The 27,377-nt window shown below is 44.6% G+C and overlaps 1 protein-coding gene across 3 annotated transcripts in view; it reads right to left on the bottom strand.

The window, feature by feature from the left end:
* TOM1L2 (target of myb1 like 2 membrane trafficking protein) overlaps positions 1-27,377 on the bottom strand; it is a 50,373-nt gene that overhangs the window by 11,395 nt on the left and 11,601 nt on the right. For 2 of the 3 annotated variants that reach the window (XM_048961558.1, XM_048961559.1), the window contains exons 2-12: positions 22,023-22,107; positions 21,260-21,338; positions 19,503-19,652; positions 15,389-15,523; positions 14,300-14,458; positions 13,442-13,558; positions 10,679-10,812; positions 8,235-8,283; positions 7,535-7,658; positions 6,684-6,801; positions 4,770-4,845 (exon numbers count right to left, since the gene is read on the bottom strand). In XM_048961558.1, coding sequence (XP_048817515.1) covers positions 4,770-4,845; positions 6,684-6,801; positions 7,535-7,658; positions 8,235-8,283; positions 10,679-10,812; positions 13,442-13,558; positions 14,300-14,458; positions 15,389-15,523; positions 19,503-19,652; positions 21,260-21,338; positions 22,023-22,107 — 1,226 coding nt within the window. Of the gene's footprint in view, positions 1-1,951; positions 2,018-4,769; positions 4,846-6,683; positions 6,802-7,534; positions 7,659-8,234; positions 8,284-10,678; positions 10,813-13,441; positions 13,559-14,299; positions 14,459-15,388; positions 15,524-19,502; positions 19,653-21,259; positions 21,339-22,022; positions 22,108-27,377 lie in introns of all 3 variants that reach the window. The other variant, XM_048961557.1, reaches the window with a different exon arrangement.

The following is a 27,377-nucleotide window of genomic DNA, read 5'->3' as shown; positions in this document are numbered from 1 at the left end:
TGGCATGTTTGAACATTTTCTTGCCAGAACTGAGCTACAGATTAAGCTGAAACAGAAACAGTTCTTCCCAGTTCCCCAGGAGGTGCACACAGAGCCCTGACCCAGCCTCCCTCTGCACAGCTGTGCTGGGACACACAGAGATGGAGTGGGAAGAGCTCAACACTAAGCTTAAAATGTACCCTAGTGTGGGAAGAAGAACAGGAGATCACAACAAAAGGATGTGACTTGGGCAGGATGCTCCAAGGAGAGCGGGGGACAACGTCCTTTTTGTGGTCTCAGTGCTGTATAGGCACAGTGAATAGCAGCATCAGCTCACCCTTCTTTTCTCCCTCGTCTCTAAAACACAGAAAGTTACCACAGAATCTGCACACCAGGTTCGTACTGGGGATGCCAGCTATTGCACCCGTTTTGCAATTGCTACGAAGTTATATTAATACACACAGTTAAGAACTACAGCCAGGCAAGAGAGAAACAGAGTTAATGATTAGTGTAGGTTTATTTTAGGTATTTCTCTCTCACATTTAGCACACAAACAAGGTGACAGGCTTGTCAGAGCAGCGACCAGCTGCACAGCCAGCCCCTCCCCAGCTCCGTATGCCTCCATGAAGAGTGCAGTATCCTTTTTCCAGACCGAATAACCACAAGCCAATAACAAATACTGTTTGTTTTTCCAATAAAACAGTGGTGTGGGGGGTGTGAGCAACAGGGCTGCTCTTGTAAACAGTGGAATGGCAAAGAAGAGGACCTATCTCCACCACGGGATGATTCACGATGGATGGACATCCAGCAGTGGCACAGTGCACCTGCACCGAGTTGGTGCGCTCTGATATTGCATGCTCTGACTGTTCTCAGCCTCGAGTTCTCTGGGATGTTTCTCTTTCTGTGCACTGGTGACTCAGCCTGGCCCATTGGAGGCCCTCCCTGCAGCAAGGCACTCGTGCTCCACAGGCATCCTGCACTCAGCCTCATACTGATTGGTGTGTACCAACCCCAGAGGGCTCTGCACTGCGTGTTTCCGACCCCCGCTGCAGCCAGCACTGCCTCCATAGGACTGTCAGGGCTTTCTACAGTAGGTCACATTACTGCTACTATTCTCAAACACTTCAAATGATGGATGATGTAGTCCAAAAACATAAAACTACCCTTAGAACTCGGCTTTCAGGCACAGCAGAGACTTTTTGTTTTGTTTTTTAACCTACCTCTGTCTCCTGCACTTAAAGCACACTTTCAGACTTCTTGCTGCATGCATGTTGAGGAAGGACACAGAATGTGCACGTATCCTGAGATTTCCAGAAGCCTGATGTTATCAGAACACTGTCATCACTAGACACAGGATCTAAACCCTTAAATCCAGGAACACCACTGTACCTTTTGAAGCCTGAATCCTCATGTCTGTGTAATTCCCTGACTGAGGTGGAAGATGTCACACAGGGTAGCAGCTCTCCCAATTTCTTCTTCCCATATTTAAGTACCCCTGCATTACTAAGTTCAATTAAATATGACCTAAAACTACATACGTTTATTCCAGACTGTTAAGCACTGCCTGAAAGAAGTTAGGCACTACCAGAAGAGTCTGCTTTAAAGGCACCTAGAAAGTGTTCTCTTTGCAAACAAGATGCATGAGACTTGTGTTTATCCCTTGAAAAGTGGATACTGCATAATTAAATCGAGACAGTATAAGGAACCAATCTGACCCCCAGGCTCCTCTGAAGGTGCTGTGGGATTCTACAAATGATTCAGCTGGTTACAGGCCTTTGTCCTGCACGAACCAGAAACCAGTGTAAATTTTTCCCTTTGCCCCAGGTAACGACATAGGTGGGAAACAAACTCCTTGTACTGTCTGATTTCAAGTGGTTCAGTAGGGCAGGGTGAGAGGTGAATGGAGGATGGTTATTGTAGGTGAAGGGGTTGGGGTGGGCAGTAGGAGTCGTTCCACTGGTGAAGTCCTCACCATTCCTTGTGTAATTAGCCACTTGTCTATGGGCTCCATGTCTGAGTTCCCACCTTTACCTCTCCTCTGTGTTGAGAACAGAAAAGTCCATAAAGAGAGAAACCACAGCAACACTCTTGATAAAGTAACATAAACAGCAAGTTGAAAGCTTCACATATACAGACATGCACACACGCATCCCCCTCTGCTGCCTGGCAGCTGTGTCCGTGGAGGGGCAGAGCCCTGTGCTTCCTACAGTTCACTGAATTTTAGCACTTCCTCCACACTGTTATTAAAACAAAACAAAACAAAAACCTGACTAGAAGTGAGGCTGATGTTTGTCATCTTCTTAGAAGAAGAGAGAGTGTAGGCTATACCACCTACCAAAATCAATCAGACTTTGCTGGAAACACGCTGCGAAGTTCCCCTGGTTTATAATGCTGTAAGTCAGAGCAAATCTTACTTATCCTCTTGATCTCAACAGACTCTGCCTCAAACTCTACCAGCACAACAGCTCTGGTGCAGGCGTTATGCAGGAGGTAAGTGATGGCAGCCTGCAGGAGCGCTGCAGCAGCCTTTCCCACTGCCCACCTCCGAGGTTAAAGGACCTCCAGGGGCTCTGGCTCCCTCTGGCCCTGCAGAGCAGGGCTGCTCTGAGTTGTGTGACGCTCATCCTATGTGGGATACCTCACCTGCCCCCATTACACCAGATAGTGGAGAATCAGCTGCAATCTCTTATGTCTCTTACGTCAGTATTTGTGCTGAGAGGAAGAAAAAGAACAGAGGGAAAAAAAGAACAAACAAAAAACCACTCCAACTTTATCTGCTGTCTGCATAACAGTGAGAATCGTTTCTTGGCCACCTCTCCTCCCAGCTGTGATCACGCAACAACTCTGTGGCAACAGAAGCAATTCCCAATGTGGAAAACCAATATTAAGAATTCAGAGTATTTTTAGCTTGTCCAGTTTCCAGCTGTTACATCATATTCAAAGACAACTAATGCCACGTGACCGGCCGTCTCTCTACAGATCTTTCTGAGAATGACTACATTAGAAATGTTGGATGTGCTGAAATCTCCCCCTGCACAACTGTGCTGGAAGACAACATGTGCAGAACGTGTTGCAAAGCTCTGGTTCCACCCTGGAGCTCATCTTAAATTAGCTCCCTACCCACATGAACGCACGGCTTTCATTTGCTGCTCACTGCCAGTTTTTCCCTACGTGTGCTGCAGCTGGTAACTTCAGGAGAGTTTAATTTTTATTTCCTTTAAGAAGAGACACCCATAAGCCTCACAACACTTGACAAAAAGTAGTGCTTACTAATTAAAGAGTGCATTGGAGAAGGAGCTATTCTTATTACATGATACAGTCACCAGGACCTTTGAAAAGCGGCTGAAAGTCTCTACACCATCTCAGAGCCCAAAGTTCCACAACCCATAAAAACCTCCTCAAAAAACTTTGACCCATCAGATTAGCTTAGATACAGCCATCTGAACTGATAAGACTTCAGGCAGAGCAGCAGCTACACTGCTGTGAATGACACATCACACTGGTGCCTCAAGCACAACTGCCTGAGAACAGAAGCATTAATAAACACGGACGGCCCCCTTGGCCAGCAGCTAATTCAAGCCCCTTGCTTTTGGTTAGCCAGGAACAAAGAACAGAATCTCAGAGTGCTTCCCAGGAATTCTTCTCTCTCTCCCTGGTATACTTCTGCCCCTGCCTCCCTATGCTACCACCCCTTCCCTCAACTGTGCTGGCACGGATTTTTGTGGGACGGCTTACACACTGCCCATTTGGCAGGAGCAACCAGCAGACAGATCTGTGGGGTGGGGGTGCTCCTCGGGCAACCGATGCTTGAAGCCCTGCAACCGCTGCACTATGGCCAATGTGGGCAGCTGTGATCCGACCCCAGCTGGCTCAGAACACAAATTCTCTCTGGCTCAGAGCAGAAGTCGCCAGGCATGCCGGCTGCCCAGAGCACTCCCATTTCAACTGAGGAGAGAAGCAGGGCGGGATCAGCCAAGGCACGGGGAGGCAGTCCTGCATGGAGGGAGACATGTCCAGGCTGCCCTGCCTCTCCCCCGTGCTACACTGGCTCTCCCTAGTGGTCAGCACAGACTGAAATTGCATAGGGAAAGACTGTGCTTTCTTTGCCATCTGAAAACTTACTGCTGTAAACAGGACAATTTTAAGAAGTAGGGTGGTAGAAAGGGCTGAGGGATGACCTGAGAGCTCCTTCCACTTCTGTCTTCACAGAGGCATACACACACAGTTGGCCAAGCTCATCCTCCAAAACAAGTTGTAAGGACCAGGTGGTGTGAGAGGTGGCAGCACATGGGTCCCTCCTGCCCAGGGGCAGAACAGATTGCATGCAAAGGCAGCTGTGGCAAGGCATGCAAAGCATTAAAAGTCTGAATAATTTCTCTTTCTGTCGCTTGCTCCTGCCCATGCACTTTGAGCAAAGTCTAGCAGATTAAGGCTGCACCAACTTTCATAAGCAAAGTCAAAGCAAACAGAGGCACACCAGCATTAACAGGATGTTCCCTATTTATTCTTTTCACCAACAACTCCAGTCAAAGAACCAGACCGCTCAGGCAAGCTGCAAGCACACAGGACAATTTACCCACTCTCATTTGGAAGGCTTTTAGGTTGGTGTGCTAAGTCGCAGCTCTTTAGCAATCATTACTGAGTAAGTATTGCTCCTAGATACCAATTTCAAAATAGCCAGTACTAGCATGTCACTAGAATACAGAATGAGAAGACTCAGTGGAAGGAGCTGTCTGCAGCTTGGATTCCACACACAGCTTCAGATAACCAAAGGCAGAGCAATGACCTACCCCTCCTGTGTTCTGTTTCCGAACATCCAGGGCGGATGCCAGTCCTTTGACAGCCTGTGGGTCCTCATATGTCACACTGCAACAAAGGAACAAACCACAGAGCTAGAAGGAAGCCCAACAGTCATCCATGGAGAATGCACATGCTATTTTGATTAACTTCTCTTGAAATCAAAAAGTACATTCTTCTTCTTAGAAGGACTTAAGTGCACCACACGTATTCTAAAAAGAGGGGTGTGCTCTGTATAAAACTAGCTAGCAGTTTCTCAGACAGCTTGTTGAAGAAAAAAAAGGGGAAGACTGACATTATGGGAGGGAGACAAATAAGTTATGACGCACATCCAAGAGGTAGCAGGGGACTGTGAAAAAAGGCCTGATTACAGACTACGATTTACCAAACTTGATGTTCGGAAACCTTGATGCATGGAGGGAAACTGGCAGACAGAGATTTGGAGGCAGCTGAAACACTCCTAAGAACTAAAGCAAAGCGCATGAAAAGTGCACTGATTTGGCTCATCATCATCTGTTTGCAGAGGCTGGATTTTTAAAAAGCTCCTTACAATGCTGTGTGAAAAGGACATGTACTAGTCAGGTGACAGAGGCAACTGCATCACTTGTGTGAGCACAGCACCAGCCCCTGGGAGGAGCCATGGCCGTGCAGGAGAGCTGGCTTTTCCTGGGCATGCAGAGGCTCTCACTTAGGCATGGTGGCCCGTCACGCTCACATCTTCACTGCCTCACTGCTGCTCCACTTCCACAAGGAAGACACAGCAATCCTTCCCTGTGAAATCACAGACTGATGTGCACTCCTTGTTCTATTAGCTCGCAGAAGGAGACAGAGGTGCAGTGTGGGAAGCTAGTTTCACGCTTCATTTAGCACAAGAGACAGAGGGAACTCCATTAGATCTCTCTGCAATGCATCTCCTTTCTGACTGCACATTAGGGCTCTCAGCCTGAAATATCTAGTGGTAACGTGTGCCCCTACAGCAGAGCACATCTCAGCACTGACACTACAGCTGAAGCAGTACAAACAGCTGTACTAATGGCTGCAAATGAAAGATCCTAATAAGCCTGCCAGCTGAAATTATCAAAAACATATCAGCTCTGCAATATCTGCTGAAGTCTCAGCTAACCTATTTAACAACATTTCTTGGTTTGAGACAAAGTGTTGCTCTGACTGCTGCTAGCCATTACACCCTCTTGAATTTGAAACCAGGAGGCAGCAAGAAACAATATATGAAAGTAAATTACCTGAGTGGCTTTTAATGAATCTCACTTGACAGGGATCAAAGGATTTCTTAATAAGTGCACAGATTTATTTTACATTAAAATAATTGGGCCTGTTAAATAACCAAGAAATTGCCAGACTTGCAGCCCTAGAGATGCAAGCCCTACAAACATAAACAAATCAGAGACAGCATGACAGCCAGTCAAGCCACACTGCCTTGACATCCTGAGAGAGTCTCATCGCTGGGCCAAGGGGAGAGTTTAACTGATGTGAACTCTGTTTTCAAGCCCTCGACCACAGCAATTCAGCCACCAAGGTATATCCATTGACCTTCATATGAAAGATGTTTATGCTCCTCTACCTTAAGAACTGGCCAGGTGGATGGGGAGACAAGCCTTTTTGAAAGCAAAAGTAAATGCAAGTTTATTTCCAAGTTTCCAGTGAACTCATTAACTAAGACAGTCAAGTAACATTACCCAGCCAGTCTGCTCTGGCCAGCAGCAAGAACTTCCCCATTTGCTAATACTAATAAAGACCAGGAAGATAAGGCCCGGATTAAAAGCAGCACAAAAACATACATCAAAACTACTTTTTTCCACCTGGAATGAAACAAAGAAGTTTCAGACCCATGCCCTTAGACAACAGTAAGGCCATGAATCAAACAACACTAAAGATAAACTCCGACATACTTCTTTCGTTGCTCAGCCAAGGAACTGCCTCTTGTCTGTGCAAACATGTCGAAATCATCGCGAGGGTTACAGTGCTGTAGGGAGCTGAGTGTGCCACTGACACTGTTTGTACCCAAGTCTGCAAAAGAAGAGGACCAGTGAAACAGTATTCATGTGCAAGCAGTGCCACGACTGGGGAGGCTACAGAGGAAGTTATTAACAACACAGCTATAAACATCATCTAGTTAACAGCTGTAGCAGACAACCTCCAGTCAAATCAAGTGATCACCTCAAGCAATTTTTGGTTTGGTTTAATGTAAACTATCCATCAGTTTCACAGGACCTTTCATTCAAAGAATTCAAGTATTATTTGCAGGAGAACGGTCCAGAATATTCACTGTATTCACCCCATAGAGTGCTAAACCTTAGCAAGAATAAGAGTACAAGTTTTACCAGGACTGAAAACTTGCATCTGTCTTTTTTCCTTCATGCTCCCCTTTGGTTAATAAATCCCTCCCTTTTGTGCCAGGCTGATTCCCAATTACAGATCTCTATAGTGCAGATGAATGGGAAAGCCTTCCTAAATGTCAAAGCCACATAACCAAAACTTGCTATGGTTATACAGCAAAAGTAGAAGTGAGTCAAAGGGTGCAGAGTGTTGTAAATTGCAACAGCCCAACAGCTGCAGGAAGAGCTTGCATCAGATGTTCAGGTCAGTCAAGGACCTCAGCAATAGCTCAGACCTGCTCCCACACTCAAGATCTGCCTAGTTGTTCCTGCATGCTCTTCAAGACCCACAAGATTGGTCAGGATTGAACAAGTCCATGCATTACAGCCTCATGTTCTTCAGCACTATCAAACCAGGTACTCACCAAGCCCTGCAAGCTGTGAAGAAAGTGATGATGGTGGTGCTGAGTTTGCAACCATAGGGCTCACTACAGCTGGAGAGCCAGGACCCAAATCTATTAAGTTATCTTCTGTCACCTCATTCAGGACCTGTTGGGACATAAAAACAACACAAGTTATGAGTGCCAGAGATTTTTTTTCTTTCCTAAAGTACAACATTAAACACCAAAAAACTATGCCTGCTTCCTAAAAAGACCTTTCTTCCATACTGCCAAATGGACTGCCCCCTTGGATACTAAAGAGATTAATGTAGGAAAAAGAAGAGTCAGCCACTTAAAAATAAATAAATAAAAAAAATCAGTCTGACTGCTAAGGGCAACAGGGAACTGTCCTGGAGGTCATCTACATCTCTTCAGATTTATCTCATCTGTCTGGGTCTTCATCTTTTTGCACCAGACCATTGTGAGCGTCAGAAGCCTGCACAGACTCAAAAGCAATCACAAAAAAGTCAATAGATGAAAGAAAATCCATCAAGAACTGTAAACACAGAGATGTTTTGGAGCACTGACTTCCTGAGCTATAAGTCTGACATGTTCTTATACTCCTTTCCCTGTACCCACAATTAACCACCACAGACAGGACACACGGCTGGTCTGGCTTTTTGTCTGACCCAGCAGGACTGGTGTGGTGTAGCTCCTAATGTGACACATGCAGTTTGGCACTTACTCCGTTGCTGGCATTTTGTGTGGAACGTCCGGATCGGTATCGTTCAAACCTGTTTAAAAAAACCAATAATAAATCAAAAGGGACCATTAAAGCCACCAATAAACAATGAAAAATGCAAGTTTATAACGAAGTCAGGCATGCTGGATAGTGAATGTAGCTTTCATTGGTTCAAGAGAGATCCTTCGCAGATCTAACTCCAAGCTAGGACAAAGGGAGGATAGTTACAGAAGTTGCATTGTTGGCAATGTGGATATTAAGTTGCCTAATCTGATCTTGCAGCACACACAGGCCTGAAAAACACTGTAGGATTTTGTCTTTTCTTTTTTTTTTTCATTAAGTGCTTCTTGATAGACTGCTCTGTTAGCCAAGGGACAGAAGCAACTGCAGTAAGATTGATGCTCCCAGCTAAATCAGCTGAGCACCGCAGTGACTCTTACTCCCACTTAACAGCTCCCTCTTGCTGCACTACATGTAAATTAGAAGCAATATACATGCTAGCACAGCTCTACCCCAAGCAGAACGCACCAGAAGAAACAATGTTTAACAAAACCATTCCCTAACAATACTCGGAGATCATCAGGATCTGCACTCAAAGTCGGTGCTATCTGAGAACGAACAATAATGAGGTTACATATAAACCCTCACATTTCTTAGGGGAGGAAGTCCAGCCAGCCAAGACCTGGTTTCTTCTCTACTCCTTCCCCACACATATGGACACATAGGACCCCAAATGCAAACTCAGCATGCATGAACTCAAAAAGCAGAGGGAACTGCCTCCTCTCACAGCCTTCCTTATCGTTTTTCTGAAGTTAAGAGTTTCTCCTCATTCAAAAGTAGTAACACGTGACCTCTCTATTCAGTAAAAAATAAAAATACTATGGGTTTTCCCTCAGCTGAACAAAACAAAGGGGAGAACTGCAAGCAAACTAAAGTGTTTTCATAAGGTAACAGAGGAAAACTTGGACCTAAAAGGCAAGAAAACAAATTCAGGCCCAAATTTCAATTTTAGGAAACTGTGGGTGTCTGGCATTAGTGGAAATCTAGTTCCTTAAGCTGGAAACCTAAGACACCTCCCACCTCCCATTTCTCACCAGCAGGCTGATGTACCACACATATTCTTTTACATCCAAAGCTCCACGGCGATGGCCAGAGCTCCTGCTCAAATCACTGAAAGAGCTTTGGACCCATAAGAGAAATCAACGTGACGAATGTGGAGCTTTTGGAACAACAGAGAATTGGAATTTATTGAAGCACTCAGACCACTGCAGCTATTTGACCATAAATAGCTCGCCAGCCCTGCTCAGCTCACCTTGCAGCGTATAATGGTTACAAATACGTCAGCTACAATCAGCAAAGCTGCAGATGGAATAACACAGAAAAAAAAACATTCAGGGTGACCAAACTGAGCCTTAGTGATCGTTACTCCGTGCCCCATGTAGGATGGTGCTCATGCATGAAACACATACCATTTCACACAAAAAGTCAGCATTTGTTTCAAAGTTTGCCCCGATCTCCTCTGAACGGCTAAATCAAAGACAAAATTGAGGCCACTGAGTCTTCTTTCCAGCCTCTGCTGTGACAGCACAGATTCACAGATCTAGAGTCTGATTTATTTTTAAAGGCTTGAGAAACAAAGCCCTGTGCTAGGAACAAGGAACAAAGGGTGCTCTTTAGTGCCTCGCTCCCCAGGCCTGTCATTAAGGGGAAGATTAAACTTTCCCAAGACTGTCGTATCACGTGTCACTCCTGCAGCAGATGTGGCTGACAGCGCCTTTGTCTGACATGCTGCAAGTCCTGTGACCCACGTCCCGCCCCTGGGGATGATGCCTGCACGTCGACTCTTCAAAACCTCCGTTCTGTGCAAGCCAGGCCTTTTCAAGATGTTAAGCATTATTTAAAAACAAAACCCTTCCATGCATGAAGGCTTCGTGCACATCAGGCAGCTCCCCTCGCACCAGAACTGGAAGCTGGGAGCTCAGAGATCAGAAGGCAGATAGCTGCCGGGAGCCTCCCCAAGCCAGGCTCTGCAGAAATGCCTGTGCTGCTTCCTATGTTAGGAAGTGGAACTGGCAGCTGGGGCTGTGCTGCTCTCATTCCCTGGTTCCCACATTCACACAGCAACACACGGTAGGAACTTACAGACTCAAGTGCCTGCCAGTTCAAAGAGTGTTGCACCATACTGTCCTGCATTTTACAGATATTCTGTACAAAAATTCAACTGCGAGGAAAAAAAACAAATAAACAACAGCATAATATTAAAAGAAACAACTGAAACAGGAATATTATCATGAAAGACAACAGAAAGACTTTATAAGTGCTTCCTGTGCTTTGGTTTTTTACATTCTGTGATGCTGGCCCACGGGTCCACATAGCCAACTTCATCAACTGCCCTGCAAGTGAAAACTCAGAATGAATGTAAACAGTAGATGGAAAAGGTGTCTCACCTTTCATATCTGAGGAAGACGTTATTTAAATCATCATTCACATGCAGCAGTTCCTCTGTGACTTCTTCATTGGACACCCGTGAGATAAGCTCCACGATTCTCTGCTGCATGGCTCTACAGGTTCGGTTCAACTCCTATGAGGAATGCATTGTGCACGCACATTTTGATAAGCAGCCAGCAATAAATAGGTTTTGTTGAGTTCTTTCACAGCCAAACATATCCTGCAGCTGAGAAACACTAAGACAAGTCTATCTTTGCATGATTAAATGTCACCCAAAAGCACATCTAATCAAACATGCCCTTCAAGACGATGGCACAGAACTTTGAGAGCCTATTTAGAATTCAACATCCTGATTCTTCTTTAACTCTGAGCACTTCAGAAAATAAATATCTGTATTTTAGTCATCTTCCTTAAGAACAAAATATGCTAATACAAGAGCTTTCCAGAAGAGTTGTCACTGAAAACTCTGTGTCTGCTCCTCTTGACAAAACCATTTGCAACAACTAGAAGACACGTGGTGGAACAAGCAGGGAAAGTTCATCAGGGCTATGCAGCAGGAAGACAAGGGCAGGGGACACAGAGCTTGCCGTGCACGGAGTGAATGAGGGTGAACACACAAGAAGCAGGAGCACGAAAAGATGAGCATCCTCCCCCCCCCCACCCATCAGTACTGAACTATACACAGAAACATTCCCTTCAGGTGAGTCCAGAGATGAGACTGCAAAAAGGCAGTGGACAGTTTGAAAAAACAAAAGCAAAAAACTCTAGAGGAGGGAGGCTCGAGTTTGTCTAAAGGAGTTCTCGCATTTCCAGGACAGTTCTTTGATCACCAATTACCAAGTAAGTGAAAAAAAAGTAATTATTTATACATATTTTTTCACCTCTGTTGGTCTGAAAGGTCTCACGACCAAAGGTCAAAGCTGGTATGCTGAGGAGGAACTACAGGAAGAAACACGACATATGGCATGGCACCACTCATTAGATCCACAGTTTTACTTCAATGGGCACTGACATTTCAACTAAAGCACGTCCTTCCATCATCTTCCACCCCCCAGCTCCATTTCAGAGCAAAAATTCAGCACTAAACAAGGATGACTTGTTAGTACACAACCTTTGGGATGAAAGCAAAAATGTGTTTGTTTTCCTTGCATGGTCTGACATCCTAAGCTCTGGATAAATTTCACCTAGTGCAATCCAGCTGCCTTAACAGCTTGAGGAATGTGTTCTCCAATGTCAGTTTTGATCCCATCACTTTAGAAGCAGATTGTGACATTTCAGAGGTTTGTTTGCTGCCTTTCTGAGAGGGCTGACAGTACCTATCTATTCTGCTCAGAGCTGGCTCTCTAGCAAGCTGTTTACATTTGATTGTTGGAGAAAATGTCAGGAATTATTTAAGGAGGATGGCTATATAAACCTCAAAGCAAGGAGTTCTTGCACACAGCACCCAGCTCACAGCTTTCAAAAGACCATCCATCCTTTGTCATCAAAAGCGGGTTCTCACCAGCTCTGTGATTCAGATTTAGGATGCAGCAGTTGAAGGGAACCAGTTGGAATAAAGAATCGCTTCTGTCGTTCCATTTTATGATCAAGATCTTTAACCTTAAAGCTATGCTGTAAGGTTACGCTGTCAAGATGTTGGTAGCTGTTTCTGAATGTAAGCAAACCGTTCTACGCCGTTTTGGTCTGTCATGGGTTCCTGGAAGCTTCTTTTGCTTTGAGCTGTCCAACCAAACGGGCAGTAAATGAAAGGCTCTTTATCACAGAGCCTCTCGTCAGCTGCCATGATGGCTCCGAGACAAACACACAGCACAGCTGCATGGGAGAGACCAATTCTTGGATTGATTTCAAGCTCTGATGTATTGCAGAGAGCAATTCCCTGCCTTCCTCCAAATGTGCTATTGTGGGAGCCCATCCTCCCTGCTGGAGGATCAGAACAGCAGCCTATTTCTGAAGCTATGAAAAAGCAAATAGCACGGTAAGGGCAGTGGCTGGAAACTGGCTCACAGTATTCCTCATCTGTGCTGCAGCTAGTTCATATTAACTTCCTCAGCCCAGGGCACCTCGCTACCAGCTCTGGAGAAGTAGCTATGAAGCTTGACCTGTGAGCTCAACATACAGGTTTCTTTTTCTTTCAAAGTAACAAGCACAGCACTGGACTGAGATTACCCAGGAAATAAAACAGGCCATGCTGACAGCATGAAACTTCACCTCAGCTCCTGCCTTAAGCCACTGCCTTCAGGACAACCTACAGCACATCTGCTGGAAAGAAGTTCATTTATATCAAGTGGCAGAGAACCCCCAGACCCTTGGCAATTCTTAGTCCATCTGGAACCAAGTAACGTTTTTTTTTCCTGTAATGCCAGGAATGTTTTACTACTGCACACTTGATTGTAGAGGACTTGAAAGGAGAAACGCTCACTACTTGATGAGCATTTGAGGCAGCTCCAGGCTGTGCTGTGGTAAGGAAGACTATTCAACATTACGAAAAAAACCAACTAGCAACACGCACAGGAAAGTAGTGAAATGGGTATCAAAAGAAGTTGAGAAATCCTCATCATGAGAAGCTTTATCAAATGAAAAGCACTGAGAGATGAGATTAGCTGGGATCAAGTGCAGCCCACATCCATTACATAAACCCAGCAAGTCACAGCACTGAGGGGAACAACAACAAAAAACATTCCGCCTCCAAAAAAACCAACAAAACCCACAACCAACCTCAAGCACAGACAAGACCAGAACTGTATTTGCTAGAAAAGTGTTACCTGGAGTAATTCAAGGTCTGAAGAATCCTCTTGTCCAGGAACCATTTCTGTCAGCATTTCAGACATCACTTTGGTATTCCCACGAACAATATCCAGTTCACTGCGCAGCCGGGCAATCTATGTTAGGGGAACAAGACAGCAAAGTACTGCATAACCTTGCGGCTTTAACTGACTCAGTGGTACCTCTGGTTCTCTCTGACTTGATATCTGAGGCTCAGCATATTCTGGTGGGGGAGAAAGGTAAAGTTTCAGCCAGGAGAAAATTTTAGAGACAGCAACAGAAAAAGAAACAGACTGTGTAATATCAGTCACTACCACAACACAGACAGATGTGCTACGCTTGTACAGAAGAGAAGCAATTGCAAACAGTGGCTAAAACCAGATCTTGGTTGCCATCTTGTGTGTCTTGCTCAAATATGAGGAAGGATACACACTTTTCAAGCAGGATCTCTGGCTGCTAAGTTTTGGTGGTTTTTTTTTTAGCACAGAGAAAGGATGACATTATATTAGGTATCCTGAGGGATGCAAGCTTAAGTCCTTGTTAGAAAGACTTACTGCATCTGCAAGGCGTTTTGTGCCTCTAAAGGAGTATGGCTAGTGGAAAAACTGCTTACCTAGAGCACCACTGCTGAGTGGACTGGCACATCAGACTGTGAGATTTCATAACTGCTGTCATTAGGAGGCCACACATACAAAGCTAAACCCTAGATTTTGCAGTACAATAGGAGGAAAGATTACTAAGTAGAACCAGCCCTAGGAGGCAATCAATGTCAGAAGAGTGAAAATGAAAGTTCCTCTGCAAATCGGTTTCTAATTTGATCTGCTGAGTTTCACTCAAAAGAATAATCATCCCAATACCTGTTCAGAATTGGCAGTGATGGGGCCAGTCACATTCAGAGCTGGAGCTTGAGGAGCAGAATACGCCGTTGGAGAAGGTGAAGAATAAGAACTGGTGCTCATCCTTTGCTGAGACTGTGAATTGTGCATATTTGCTGCAGGATCAACTTCAGGAACGCTCTGCCACATCAGAAAGACAGTAGTTCAAAAACTGAATGGTGACAGCACTTGCTTTGTCAGCAACCTCAAGCCAGATAGGCTCAAATATAGAACATAATTGTACCTTGTGGAAAAGGTCAGTGCAGTTATGAGAACAGACTGGCAGGCCAGCCCATAAACAGACAGCTGCATCCAAAACACACACCCGTGTTTTGACCCAGGCCACATGCACATAAGTCAATTTGTTATGAGAAGTAAAAAGCAACATAAAAATAAGAGCCAAAGATAAATAATTATAAATAATTTCAAACTAGGAACTAAACTGTAGGCTTACAAGAGATGACGTGATAAATAGGTACTGGATTTAATTGATCTTGACACAAGGATTGGAATCCTTCAGTTCTAATCATTTGCATTTACCACTTCAAAGACTCATTAACTTTTCACAGTGAATAATCAGAACACCTGTGATCATTAAGTTCCTTCCTAGCAGTAGTTTCTGTCAAGTTCACACACATAAGTTTTCAAAGGTATAAAGACCTCATGTTAGCATGGGATCAGAGGGAGATTCAGCATCTGCATACCTTTAGAATACGGGCAGGCTTTGGTTCAGGTTTATTACCAAGAGAAACAAGTATAATGTTGAGAAAATGAAGCAATCTCATATACTTATGGTCTCTCTCTGAGAATTAGCAGCATTTATGTGGTGGTTTTGTGGTACAAGACAAGCGTACAAACCTCCGAACTCCTTTCAGATTGATGTTTGACTCAAGGGAGGAGATCCCACTAACTTACCAGCCTGTCACAATGCAGCTGCATTATGCTTCAGCCCCTTCTCTAAATTCCTTCCAGGAGTGAGAAAATAAGCCAAGTATAAAGAAACAGGAGGAGAAAGAAGAGTAGTTACCCAGCTGTGGAAAACACCCCCAGCATTGCAACATTGCAGCTTACCCTCTGTGGTGTGTGTATTGGAGATAAAGCATCAAGATCAGCCATGGGAAACTCTATGCCTTTCCTCTTAAGTTCTTCATAAATGTGCACTACTCCAGTTAAATCAGGGCTACTTCGAAAGGCATCAGCCCAGGCCTGGAAAACAGGAGGGATTATCCATGGACATCCCAACAAAGTTCCTTCTCCATCATGACCTCAGATACTAACCACAAAAGCCTTTGTATGTTTCAGCCCCAAAGGGAAGCTGCAGTCATTAGACCTGGTCTAAAAGATCCTGCAAATGTTATTAAGACAGTCATATCCACATTCTGTATGAGTACAGCATAGCAACCCAGTGCACAGTAGTTTCGTATAGCCCCTGCCACCATCAGTCTGTAAATGCAAATGAAAGCTCCTTCCCATCTCCTCTCCTTAGCACTGTCTGCAGGCTGATCTCTTCTTCATGTTTTGCAGCCAACCACCCACCAGAAAATTAAAAACATACAAAAGATTAAATCAGTCTAAGCAGAATTCGTGAAGCCACACAATAATCTTAGGTTATTAACATTGTGAAACCTCCTCATTTATGGCAGAAGAAAAATCAGCTGTCAAGCTTTCTTCAGCATTTTTTTTAAGACCAAACTTAAATAACAAGGGCTGTTTCTGAGGTTCATGTATCATGAAACATGCAGTCCCACGAGCAGCAGAGCTAACGAAGCCTGTACCCTTACAGAGCATATCCAACACGGAGACAGCCCAGTGTGTCAGAGAGAAGGAGCTAAAGGGAGAACTTCCCGCTCAAAATATCTTTCCCTCTTGAATTCTCCTCTGTCTAAAAAGGCTTCAATTCACACGTGAGCTTTTCCTTCATGGAGGTACGCAGTGTTTCTCCTCTCCAGGCAGCCTCCTGCCCTCACGAAGCTTTAGGAGCGCAGTACCTTGAATGACTTTTCCCTGCTTTCACTTTGGCTGGAAATTTGCCACGTATTAACAATGTAGGGGAGGGAAAAACTGCAATATCATGACTCATTTAAAAATAAAGCATTCAGCTGAGCCCCCATATATGTGATATGGAGTGCAGGATGCCGGCTCCACAACTGCTGTGAGACGTGCGTGGGTTCCAGCCTTAATTCATTTAGTCATCACTTTTACACTAGTTCCTCACTTATTTTTATTTTAAAACCTGTTTTTAGTTACTTTTTGTATTGGAGAGGAAAGAAATCAAAGGTAGAAAAACAAGCTAAAAAATAATATTAATATTTAACTTGCATTCCTACTCAGTTCAATTCTAAGAAAGCATCTCTGCGATATGTACTCAGGAGACAATCCACTATCATTCACAAGCTGGCAATTCTATGTTTGCTTCCTGGTTAGCAAATTAACTCATCTACTGCTGTGATGCAGTGCAAGTCCAAGCAGTCCTGTCTGAGCCATAGAAACCAGCTCCAGTTGCAACAAGCCATTCTGCTTCCTTGGAAGTGACCTTCGAAACCATTCCTGATTATCACAAAGACATTTACTGCACAAGTAACTCTACCCTTGCACTGTCTTTACATTTTCAATTTACATAACAAGTCATCTGAATGATGTTTCTACATAATGGTGTTTCCCACTTCCACTCTATGTGCAAGTGGGAGTGGAAAATGTTCAGCCTGGGATGCTCTATTAAACAATCACTCAGAAGAAACTTAGAAGCAAAAGTCCCCAGCATTTCTTGGCACTTGTTTGCCCAGCAGCATGGACCAATGCATCCCTATTCCACTGGCTTCTTACGGATCTTTTGGAAAGCAATAACGACAGCGAACTCACTTATCTGCACTCTGCTTTTCTTATGCACTGTCTCTTCTGTAACTCTTCCCTGGAGAAACGAGACACTTTCATTTGTACTCTTCAGCTGCCCGCACTGGGACCGTTATCTGCAGCAGCACGTCTCGTAGAGGTCACACCAAGGACTGGGCACTGTTGTCCTAAGCACTGTCTGCACATGTTGTTAGACAATCCCTGCCCTAGTCAGCTTACCATTCAGCTAGGCAGAAGGAACATTAGCTCTGTGTTGCAGATAAGGAGCTGCACAGAGAGCTCAGGAGACTTGTCCATTGTCCAAGGAAGCGTATGACAGGGGTGAGATTGAATTCAGATCTGCAAAGAGTTTGGGCCACACAATCAAGGGAGATATGTCAGGATGCTGCTGTGCAAGTCCCACTTGGCACCTCACCGTGCTCAAACAGGTGAATAAAATGCTATTGAAAAACTGGCCCCAAATCAGTGACCATCACAAAGCAATTTTTCCAGTATGACATTTTTTAATGCATGTTCCTTCAAAAGAATATGCCATACCTCTAAAGGCCTCCCTAAGCTTCACCTTTGGTGCCAAGTGGGAAGAATAGTTCCAGAGCCTTCTATCAAAATAAGGAAGGATAAGCAGTTGGCAATATATGCTAATTCATGTACAGTGAGAAATAGGTTGAGAAACTGAGACACAAGATGCCCAATGTCTCAGAACAGTCTAGTCTCTACATAAGGAACTGCATGGCAGCTTTCTCTGCTGGTGCTCTGGGAAGGTCCAGGAGTACAAGAGCTATAGGCTGAAGACATATGCTGTTTGTACAGCTTTATTTTCATGCTTCCAAGTCTGCTATTAATCCTCACATTTCTGTTCTTATTAATTCCCTGATACGAACAGTAAAAAGCCTACAGAAAGGGATAAATGTAATGTTAGCAGAGCAGAGCTGAGATCAGCACCCCTGGCTCTGCAGGGAGCTCAAAAGAGCAAAGTCTGAGCAGAGCAAAGTGATCATGACACACAGGATGCTCTGGGTGCAACGTCCATAGGGCAGATGAGAGGAGGGCAGGCACTTCCCTGAATTCATCAGGCAATCTGGAACACAGAATACCCTACCAGCCCCAGCTATAGTGACACTAACAGAACCCCCTGACAGGCAACATCCGTAATTCCCAGGCTTTCTATATCAAAAGCTATATAAGCCCAGGACTCAGAGTAACCAATATCCCCTAAGACACTGTAGAAAAGGAACCAGCAGGGAAACGCACGCACAATTTCTCCTTATGGGGCAGTATTTAACATCACTGCCCCACCACCACACGTACCAGCTCTCCCCCCCAAGCAGACACCCAGGGCTCAGATCAGAGACCAGAAATAGAGGAACTCCATGTGCCCCAGTGAATGCCCACCTTGTTTCCCCACCCAGCCTATTTCCTTTTTGGAAATCACTTATTTACATTGTCACGCTCTAACAATGCCCTGCCTGCATATCCAAATAACAAATACACCAGTAGGAATTCAACTGCATGTTTAGCCACAGAAATCAGAAGTATATTTGGAAAATTATGCCATGTGTTTGTAAATGCCATCCCACAAGAAACATTGCAGCAGGTTTATATCACTTGGAATACATGGTATCTCTTAGTCTCTGGTATCTGCAGCAGCCGGTAAGAGCTTAGTGATAAAGTTGCCTATAATTGTGAAATCTCCTCCAGGCAGGCACCAGTGTTTCCTCGTGTTGCTAACGGTTGCTGGAATTAACATGGCTGTTTATTGTTAAGCTGCACAGAAGGAAAAGTGGCAGACAGGCCAATATCTGAACTGACAGTGCACTTTCACTGCAGAACAACCAGAGCAGGGACACCAAAGCCATTTATCTCCTGTATCATCCTTAACTTTTCCGTAGCCACCTTTAAAAGGAATTCAGAATACTTGGTAAAGGAGGGAAATGACTCCATTCAGGGAAATAGACATAGGAAGGTTAAGTGTTCTCTTCAAATGGCAATAAAAGCTCTAAAATTTCCTGGCCTCTAATGACAAACCCATCACAGAAGCAGGTCTGCAGCTTCTAAATTTGACTGTTAAATTGCAAAGCAACCCACTTATCTTTAAGCCCTCTTGTTTCAGAGCAGAGTTATCTTTCCACCAAGAATCCAGACATTTCTCCCTGGATACAATTCCTCTGCATGCACGTCTGCTCTTCGCTACCAATCTGGATACATTGTTTGTTTTTACATATAAAAAACTTGCCACATTTTTTAATGATGACAGCATGTTCAGTCATGCGTAGCGCTGCAGCAGACAGTCCTCACTTCAGGCAGCAACATACGGAAGCACAGACGAGCTGTGTACCTGAATCAGTGCGAGTACTTTATCCTGCACAATGGTGGGGGGATTATTCTTGGGCGAGATGATTTTCACCAGCACACCATCTATGAAGTCACGGTTTGCCACTAAGACATGAAAGCGATGGCCACAGTTCTTCACACAGGTCTCCAACACCTACACACAAACAAAAAGCATTCGCTGTTGGAGCAAAGCTCGACCACGCACACAGCAGCAGTGTGGTTGGTTTCTGGTTTATTTATTTATTAATAAAATGGAAGAGAGAGACAGAAGAAAAGATTATAAGATTTTATATTCTTATATTCTCAGTTCTTCATTTTTTTTCTCCAATATTGTCAAAAAGCTTCCTTCCTACACACACATTCTGAAGTACCTTGCCTATCATCACCATATTGGACACTTCTGCAATTTACTTTTGCCTGTTTTCAAGGTAAAGAAATATAAGGTTTCTTTCTCTCTAAAGCACTTTCCAACTTGCACAGCTGAGCAGCTAAATACACAGCATCACATCCAGAGCAGGTAAGGCAGAGGACATCCTGTCACTGTGAGATATTATCACGCTGTGGCACTCCAGCATTTTCTATGTAGCTGGGACACAGCTGGACCCGGTTGCTCTGAGCTACAAGTCATGTTTTTGGGTTGGGAATTCAGGTGAATGATCTTCACTCATTCAAAACACTCCCCTGTGAATGCTCTGGCAGGTTATACTTTGACACATTTTCCCCCTGCAACCTAGCTAGAGGCACCTTCCACTTGCCATTCAACTGCCATGGAAGAACAGCTGTTGATTTTTCTCTGAAGAACATGATTAGCATGGAGATAAATCCAACGCGTCACTTCTCCTTACAGCTATGCCTAATAACTGCTGCAACTCTCTATCTGAGGAGTCTATAATTACTCTCCCACTCCAGCCACTTTCATCAGCTCTGATGACACGGACTCACTCCTGATGAATTTTGCTCTTTCCTGCGCAATGGATAATCTCATGGTTTGGTCCTTGGTAATCTATCAAAATGACAATCCCGCACAGGAAATGGCATGAAGACAGAAAGTACAGTCACGCTTCATCAGGGAGATGCAACAAGAGCTCTGTGAAAGAATCATACAGATCACCCACCCACAGCAGCATAACTCGATCTCGTTATTGCTGCTCATTCCTCAGACCGCTGTGGCGCACAGCCTGCCCAGCATCACGCCTTTGGAGTGCTGCATTATCCAGGAAACCCCAGCTCTCCCCAGTAGGAAAGGTCACTGGCAAATTATCTCACACCTTAGCAGATGCACAGAATATAATTTACACTTTATTGAGCAAAATTAGATCAGCATAAATTAATATGAGCCTCCTACGGAGATCCATTCACAAGGGAAACTGTATACCAGCTACTTAGGAAGTTGAAAATATGGCAAGTGCCGTATTTCCCACTTGCAAATATGCCCACGGTTGGGAGTGGAGAAACAGCCTGACATAGCAGGATGAGGGTAGTAAAGTCCCAAAGGGTAGGGACACTTGAGCTACGACTTTCCTCTGTCAGTACTTAGGCTGGAGAAGCGCACAGACAAAAGCAGAAATCACTTGGGTCACTTGAAGCAAAGCTTCCAGTTCCTCTCCTCAAGAAAGCGTGGAGGCAACTGAAGAGAAAAGGGCAGAGTAGTGACCACTCACAGGAGAAGAATGTGTATATTCAAAAGAATGCCAGGAAAAACAAAATGACAAAAGAAAAGGGATCTGCCCTTTTGAGGCATTCCAGCCTGCCTCCACTCACCGTTAGAGCCAGCATGACCTCTCTGTAATTTTTGTTTCCATTCAGCCTCTTCTTCAGCGCCCGAATGGCATCCTTTGGACTGAAGGAGAAACATACCATCATAAACAGACAGCTCACATACTTTTCACATGCCATACTGAGGGACAAGAATCCTTTATCATTCCTAGATGGACATAAGCATCTGTATTATCTTTAGATAACTTCACTACAACTAAACTAGGGTCATGTAGAATTATGTGAAAAGACAAAGTATTACAGATATTAAGGGCAGAGCAATGCCTGAGGCCACCAAAATAGCAAGACGTTGATCAAACAAAAAAGACTGACAAACTCTCAGAAGGAGGCCCAGAGTTTAAACACCAGCCACGGGCTCTCCTGCAAACTGCAAGAAGCACAGCTTGTCAGTTGCTGAAGGAAATGCATCAAAGAAGCTTCTCTATTCAAATGGCTGAAATTGATAACATTGAAGCACTGAGATGCATCTACCAAAACCAAGAACCCCCGAAGCACAAACTTGTTACTCTCTCCAAGCAGACATTTTTTTATGCCAGCCTTCCCAGGCAGACACGTAGCATAGAATATGTTGACTTTACAGGGCTTCTCTGAAAGATGTAAGGAGGAGGAAAACCAAACAACTTGCATGTAAACTGCATTTGAGCTACAAGCACCTGCCCCCAGACTCACTGCACCTCCTCCCATGCTGAATGCCACTGGAGGTGACTTTGCCCACGAGCCTTTCCAAGTTTGCTGAAATAGTGCATACCCTTCTTCTGTCTCATTGATAATGTCACAGATCTCCATGTTAAGCGTCCAGTCTTCGCTCTGTAGAGAACCATCTGTGGCCTTTTCTGAAAAGAAAATAAAACATTTATATATTTTTCTTCCCACATCTTTCTGATTAGGTACTTCAATCCATCTTCAGTGACTCAGCTGAAACTGTCCAGTAAAAGAAAAATAGAAATAAACAAGTTCCATCTTCCCCCATTGACTCTAAGCAAAGTCCTACCTTCCCTCCTGGTTTAACGGTGAGCACAGAGGCTTCCAGGCAGAATCAGTTATCCCACAAACTCACCACCTTCAGCCCACACAGATGGGCAGTTCCACAGACTCCTGACTTGCCAGGAAAATGTCAGCTAATTCCAACTTAAAGCCCTCAGATACCGCACTGTTTGAGGTAGGAAAACTCCCCCAGGCTAACAAGACCACCTTCCTGGAAGTTCTACAGGAAGAACAACCTATGGCACAGCTGCTGGAACTCACTCATGGATGATTGCATGAGTAGCATAACCACAACTTCAGATAATCAGTTGACAAGAACTATTTCCTCTTTGGGATTTCCTTTTAAATCAACACAGTTCTGCCTAGCGGTGCCTAGAACACCCCATTACATTTTCACACTTTTCACTTGCAGCATTCAAACCCTGTCTGTGTTGCTCTATCCACATGCAGAAAGGCTGCAAAGTTCAAGGTGAAGCCCATGGCCAAAGAGACCCAAAAAGCAGACCTTCATGGCAAACAAGATCTTTTCTTCCAAATTAGTCTAGGTTTTTCTAAGGATGCCTGGTATCCAAATAAAGCAAAGAAAAGCTTTTATTTTCCCTAATATAAAATCAACAAGGAAAAAAAAAATCTTCTAAATATCTTAATTCACAAACAAAACCGCAGGTACCATCTTCTCCAGCTATCCTTCTGTCTTTACATCACATCCCAATCTGTCCCCCAGAACAAGGCAGATTTTGTTTTAGAACGCCGGGCTCCAAGGACTTCACACTTCTCCTTTTCTGTTTACCAACAGTGTTTTTCCATTAACATTTTTATCACTGTGACTGCGCACAGAGATGCCTGCAGGCCGTAATTACGGGACATTATCTGGAAAAAGACAATGTGTCTGGATAATTCAGGTTTCAGAGACTTGTCAACACCAGCACAGTGGCTAAAGCAGCTGCACCATGAAGGCAATTACAGAGGGCTGAGATCAAACTGTGTGCAAAATCCACACGGAGAGTGAGAAGCCATCTACCTTCAGAATGGAGAAGACACCGACATCAGAGACATTGACAGCGGGGTTGAGTGCACTCTCAGCACGTTTGCAGATGGCACAGAGCTGTGTGGTGCAATCAACACACTCAAGGGAAGGGATGCCAACCAGACAGGCTGAGCAATAGGCCCAGGAGAACCTCAAGAGGTTCAGTAAGTCCAAGTGCGAGCTCTGCACCTGCATCATGGCAACCCCATGGCAACAAGCTGGAAAGGATGGTGCACGGCCCTGCCAAAAAACGGCTTGGGGTAGGCTGGATATAAGGAAGATGTTCTTTATGCTAAGGGTGGTGAAGCACCAGCACAGGGTGCCCAGATGTGGCAGTGCCCCATCCCTGCAGACACCCACGGTCAGGCTGGACGGGGCTCTGGGCACTGATGGAGCTGTGGGTGTCCCTGCTCAGTGCAGGGAGAGGGACCAGATGGCCTTTAGAGGTCCATGACATGATGGAAAAGGAGAGCACTCAGCCCTCAGCCTGCTGTGTTTTGGTTCTGCAGGGGCTCTCCATCACTACGTAACAGTGCTCAAAGAACTGGCATGCTAACCTATGCGGCTTCCCTGCAGCCAGGCAGCTCTGCTGTGGGGCTGCAAGCAGCAAATCTGGGTCAGGCACGCTACAAAGAACGAACGACAACAGCAGCAAGTGCTGAAGAGACTAAAATTAGCTCCCGACTCCTGTTCAAATTAAACATCACCAAGGGGAAAGGAGCTCATTTCCACAAGACAAGCGTATGGCTTAAACCCACACAGGCTCCCCCATATTTTACACTAAAGAACAGAGACAAAACAATAAAATAAGCATAAAGGCAGTAACCAAACATGGCTGGAGAAGAGGGATTTTGCTCTTCCTCCCGTGGCTGTGGGGAGAAATAAGAATGAGGTTATTGGGGACCACAGCCCAATGTTCCTGTGTGCAGGATGCAGCAGCATCACTTCGCTTCATCGTCTCTGCAACATGGCAATTTCTAGCAGGGAGCAGTGCCACAAACACGCTTTGTCAGAATAAACCTCAGCTAAACGGGTTTTACAGGACCAATGAATGAATGGGCTGCAAGCACTGCTTGGTGCAGGATCAGCGTTTTCCACAATCATTTTTAAGACGTGATTATAGCAGAACCATAGACTATGAATATTGCTGAGCCGCTGCCTGCTGTCAGACGCTGTCAAGAACACACAAATTTTTAAATATATTTTTACATTAAGAAAACAAATCAACTGCCCAGATTCAGGAATATGGTCTGTTTAAGGCATAGCCTCTCATTCTGCATCACTGTGCACATAAATCCCTCGCAGCCTGGGTGACCACCTCCAGCAGAGCAGATGCTGCGACTGTTCTTTTAAATCTCTTTAAATATTAGAGGGTTTTTAATGTTAAATAGAATGCTTTGCTAAGCAGCAAGGACTGCATGGAGGTGAAGGCAGATCACGTTCTACAGCAATAAAGCTTTATGTACACTGCAAGAACAAAATGCACCTAATGAAAGTGGCTGCTACAAGCAGCTTTGCATGAAGCTGAATTCCCAGAAAACGTTGTGCTACTCTGCCTCCACTCCTCTATAGAGATTCTCCCCCAGCAGATCCAAAATACAGTGAATTATAAATACTCAATATCCAGTGCAGTATTTACTGGATATTTCAGAAGCTGTGCATCTCCTCAAAGCTCTTTCTCAATCAGCAAATAGACACGACTGAGAAAATCAATGGCACTTCGGATACTGGTGCAGAATGGGGAAGGAATGCCACACAAACGCTGCACATACTGCTCAAAAATCACCAGCTCCCCAAGCTCAACCTCACTGAAAGGCATATCAGTGGCACAAGGGACTCCGAGATAGGACCAAAGGAATTCCAGGATAAAAGTGTTCAATCAGAGGAGGAAAATGGCTCATGCTCGGGCATGGTTCCAGCAGCACATCTCCCACATTAAAGCACTGGCACAACCGGGTGAAAAGCTCTCCAAAAATTGTATCTGTAAAAAACAGTGATTGCAGCCCTGCGTAACCAAAAAGGCCAATCTGTAGTGTTGCACTAGCTGCAAATCACATTACATGAAAACAGGAGAACTGTGGTGGTTTCTGTCTGAATACCAGAGTCTCCTGAATGAACAGATCTTTGTGTTCAGAGAAATCACAGCTTTCTCTCTTGGGTCTTTTCCAGATGTTACTTCAGAGACTGCTGCTTCAAACATTTGGGAAGAATTACGCACAAAAAAGCACCTCCTGTTAACGCAGGAAACGTGCACATTAATGCACTGTTACCCAGATCCAAAAGCAAGGAAGTTCTGATTACAGATTCCTCCCCTCCTTCAGCTAAGAGCTGACTTTTGGCATTCGAATGGCATGAAACATCCTTTCTGCTTGGTCTCGGAATTTCAGAAGATTGCAGATCTGAAACCTTTGTCTTATCTCTTAATAGTCCATCTGCCTACCAGTGGTGCTCCAAGGCTGAAATTAGAAAATCAAGCTGTCAGATGTGTCACATTTCACTTTGCATAACACGCAGCAGCAAACAGAAGCAGCCACAGTATTGCAGGTTCTTACTGCCATCCTGCTGGATTGCAGCTCAGCAGGGCTCTCAAAAAACAAGGGCGGTCAGCTCAGATCAAAGCAAAACACTTTCACAGAACAGGCAAAGGTCCTCTAAGACAAAAAACAAACAAACAGACAAAAAATCCAGTTTTGCAAGTGACACAAGGGAAGCTCACAAGGGAAGATAAGCTACTGAATGAGATGAGAACATCTCTACTCCGAGTTGTAGCTCGTAGAACTACTTTATGTCAAAGAATCGTTACAGAATCAAGCAACTGCTCTTGGCACTCTTGCATTCACCAGCTCCTCCACGGCCTGCATGGCACCAGCAGTGAGCCCTGAGGGAAGGCCATGGGGACACATCAGCAGGCTGAGCTGTACGAAGATGAGATGGAAGCTGCTGGGCATTCATGTGGCCACTGCTGTATTCAAGACATCCTGCTTGAAAGACAGTGACACAACAGAACAACACACCTGGATCTAACAGTCTGTTCTTCCTTTCTCTGCTTTTGCTTTTGAAACGAGCCACAGGCACTTGGACATCATGACCATCAACAGGAGGGTGGGTTTTTTTTCCCTTCTTATCAAAACGCTGCTATTAAAAAAATAAATGTGAGTCATTGGAGATTATAGATCGAAACTCAACTCTTAAGTGCTTTGCTCCTTAAGAACTGCCAGTTTCTTTGTAAGAAAGCACAGCTCCAAGAGCGTTTTTCAATTAGCCACCTCACTGCTCCAAGTCCTTTTTTTTTTACATTCCTTATTTCACACTGCTCTGAAAATGCTGAGCTTCACACTTCCAAAGAAAAAGGCAGTCAGCTAGAACAAACGGGCTCAATCGGAGCTGCAAAGCATTACAGGAAAACGTGATTTGGGTTGTACTGCTGCAGCACTGGTCACCCGCTATGACTGCCGTGATTTTTCAATTGATTTTAGCTATGCTTACATCGAAACTCTTTGGGATGAAGTCATCTACCCTCCACTCACTGCTTTGCCAGAGTTTCTGGGGCTGAATAAATGAATAATCATAGCCTGTAATGACTGCAGAGTCTACATTAAAACAAAATAACAAGAGAATCTGAGGACACGCATATGTGCAACCGTAACGAGTTTTGAGCTCAAATGCTGTCTGAAAGCACAGGAGACTGGGAACTGCCACTTCTCCAATTAACTCCCAGATTTCCTCCTTTTTGAAGCTGCTGCCCGCATGCCAAACTTCTTCAATCCAGATCACACTTACCTGCAAAGATGAATATGTAACACGCAATTATTGGGGCTTTTGAAAGAGCATGTGGCATTCACAGCCATGTTCCAACACCCTGTGATTTAGATGCGCTGCAGAAAAGACATTGCTCAACATCCCCCAGAAATTCAGCCTCTTAGGAACAGGACTCTACAGCTGATTAATTGAGCACAGCTGTGCAGCAATTTCAGCAGCAAAGCAAGGTGAATGGATTAAGCATATTAAACAAATATTAGCTGCTGTATAACAAAGGAGATTTTTCCGTCATACTTGGATCACAGCATCACCTGATTGAGAAGAAAAGCAAAA

The sequence above is a fragment of the Lagopus muta genome, chromosome 15 (genome assembly GCF_023343835.1).
Source record: "Lagopus muta isolate bLagMut1 chromosome 15, bLagMut1 primary, whole genome shotgun sequence".
NCBI lineage: Eukaryota > Metazoa > Chordata > Aves > Galliformes > Phasianidae > Lagopus > Lagopus muta.
Note: the sequence above shows the minus strand (reverse complement) of the source record. Positions and strands in the feature narration are given on the sequence as shown.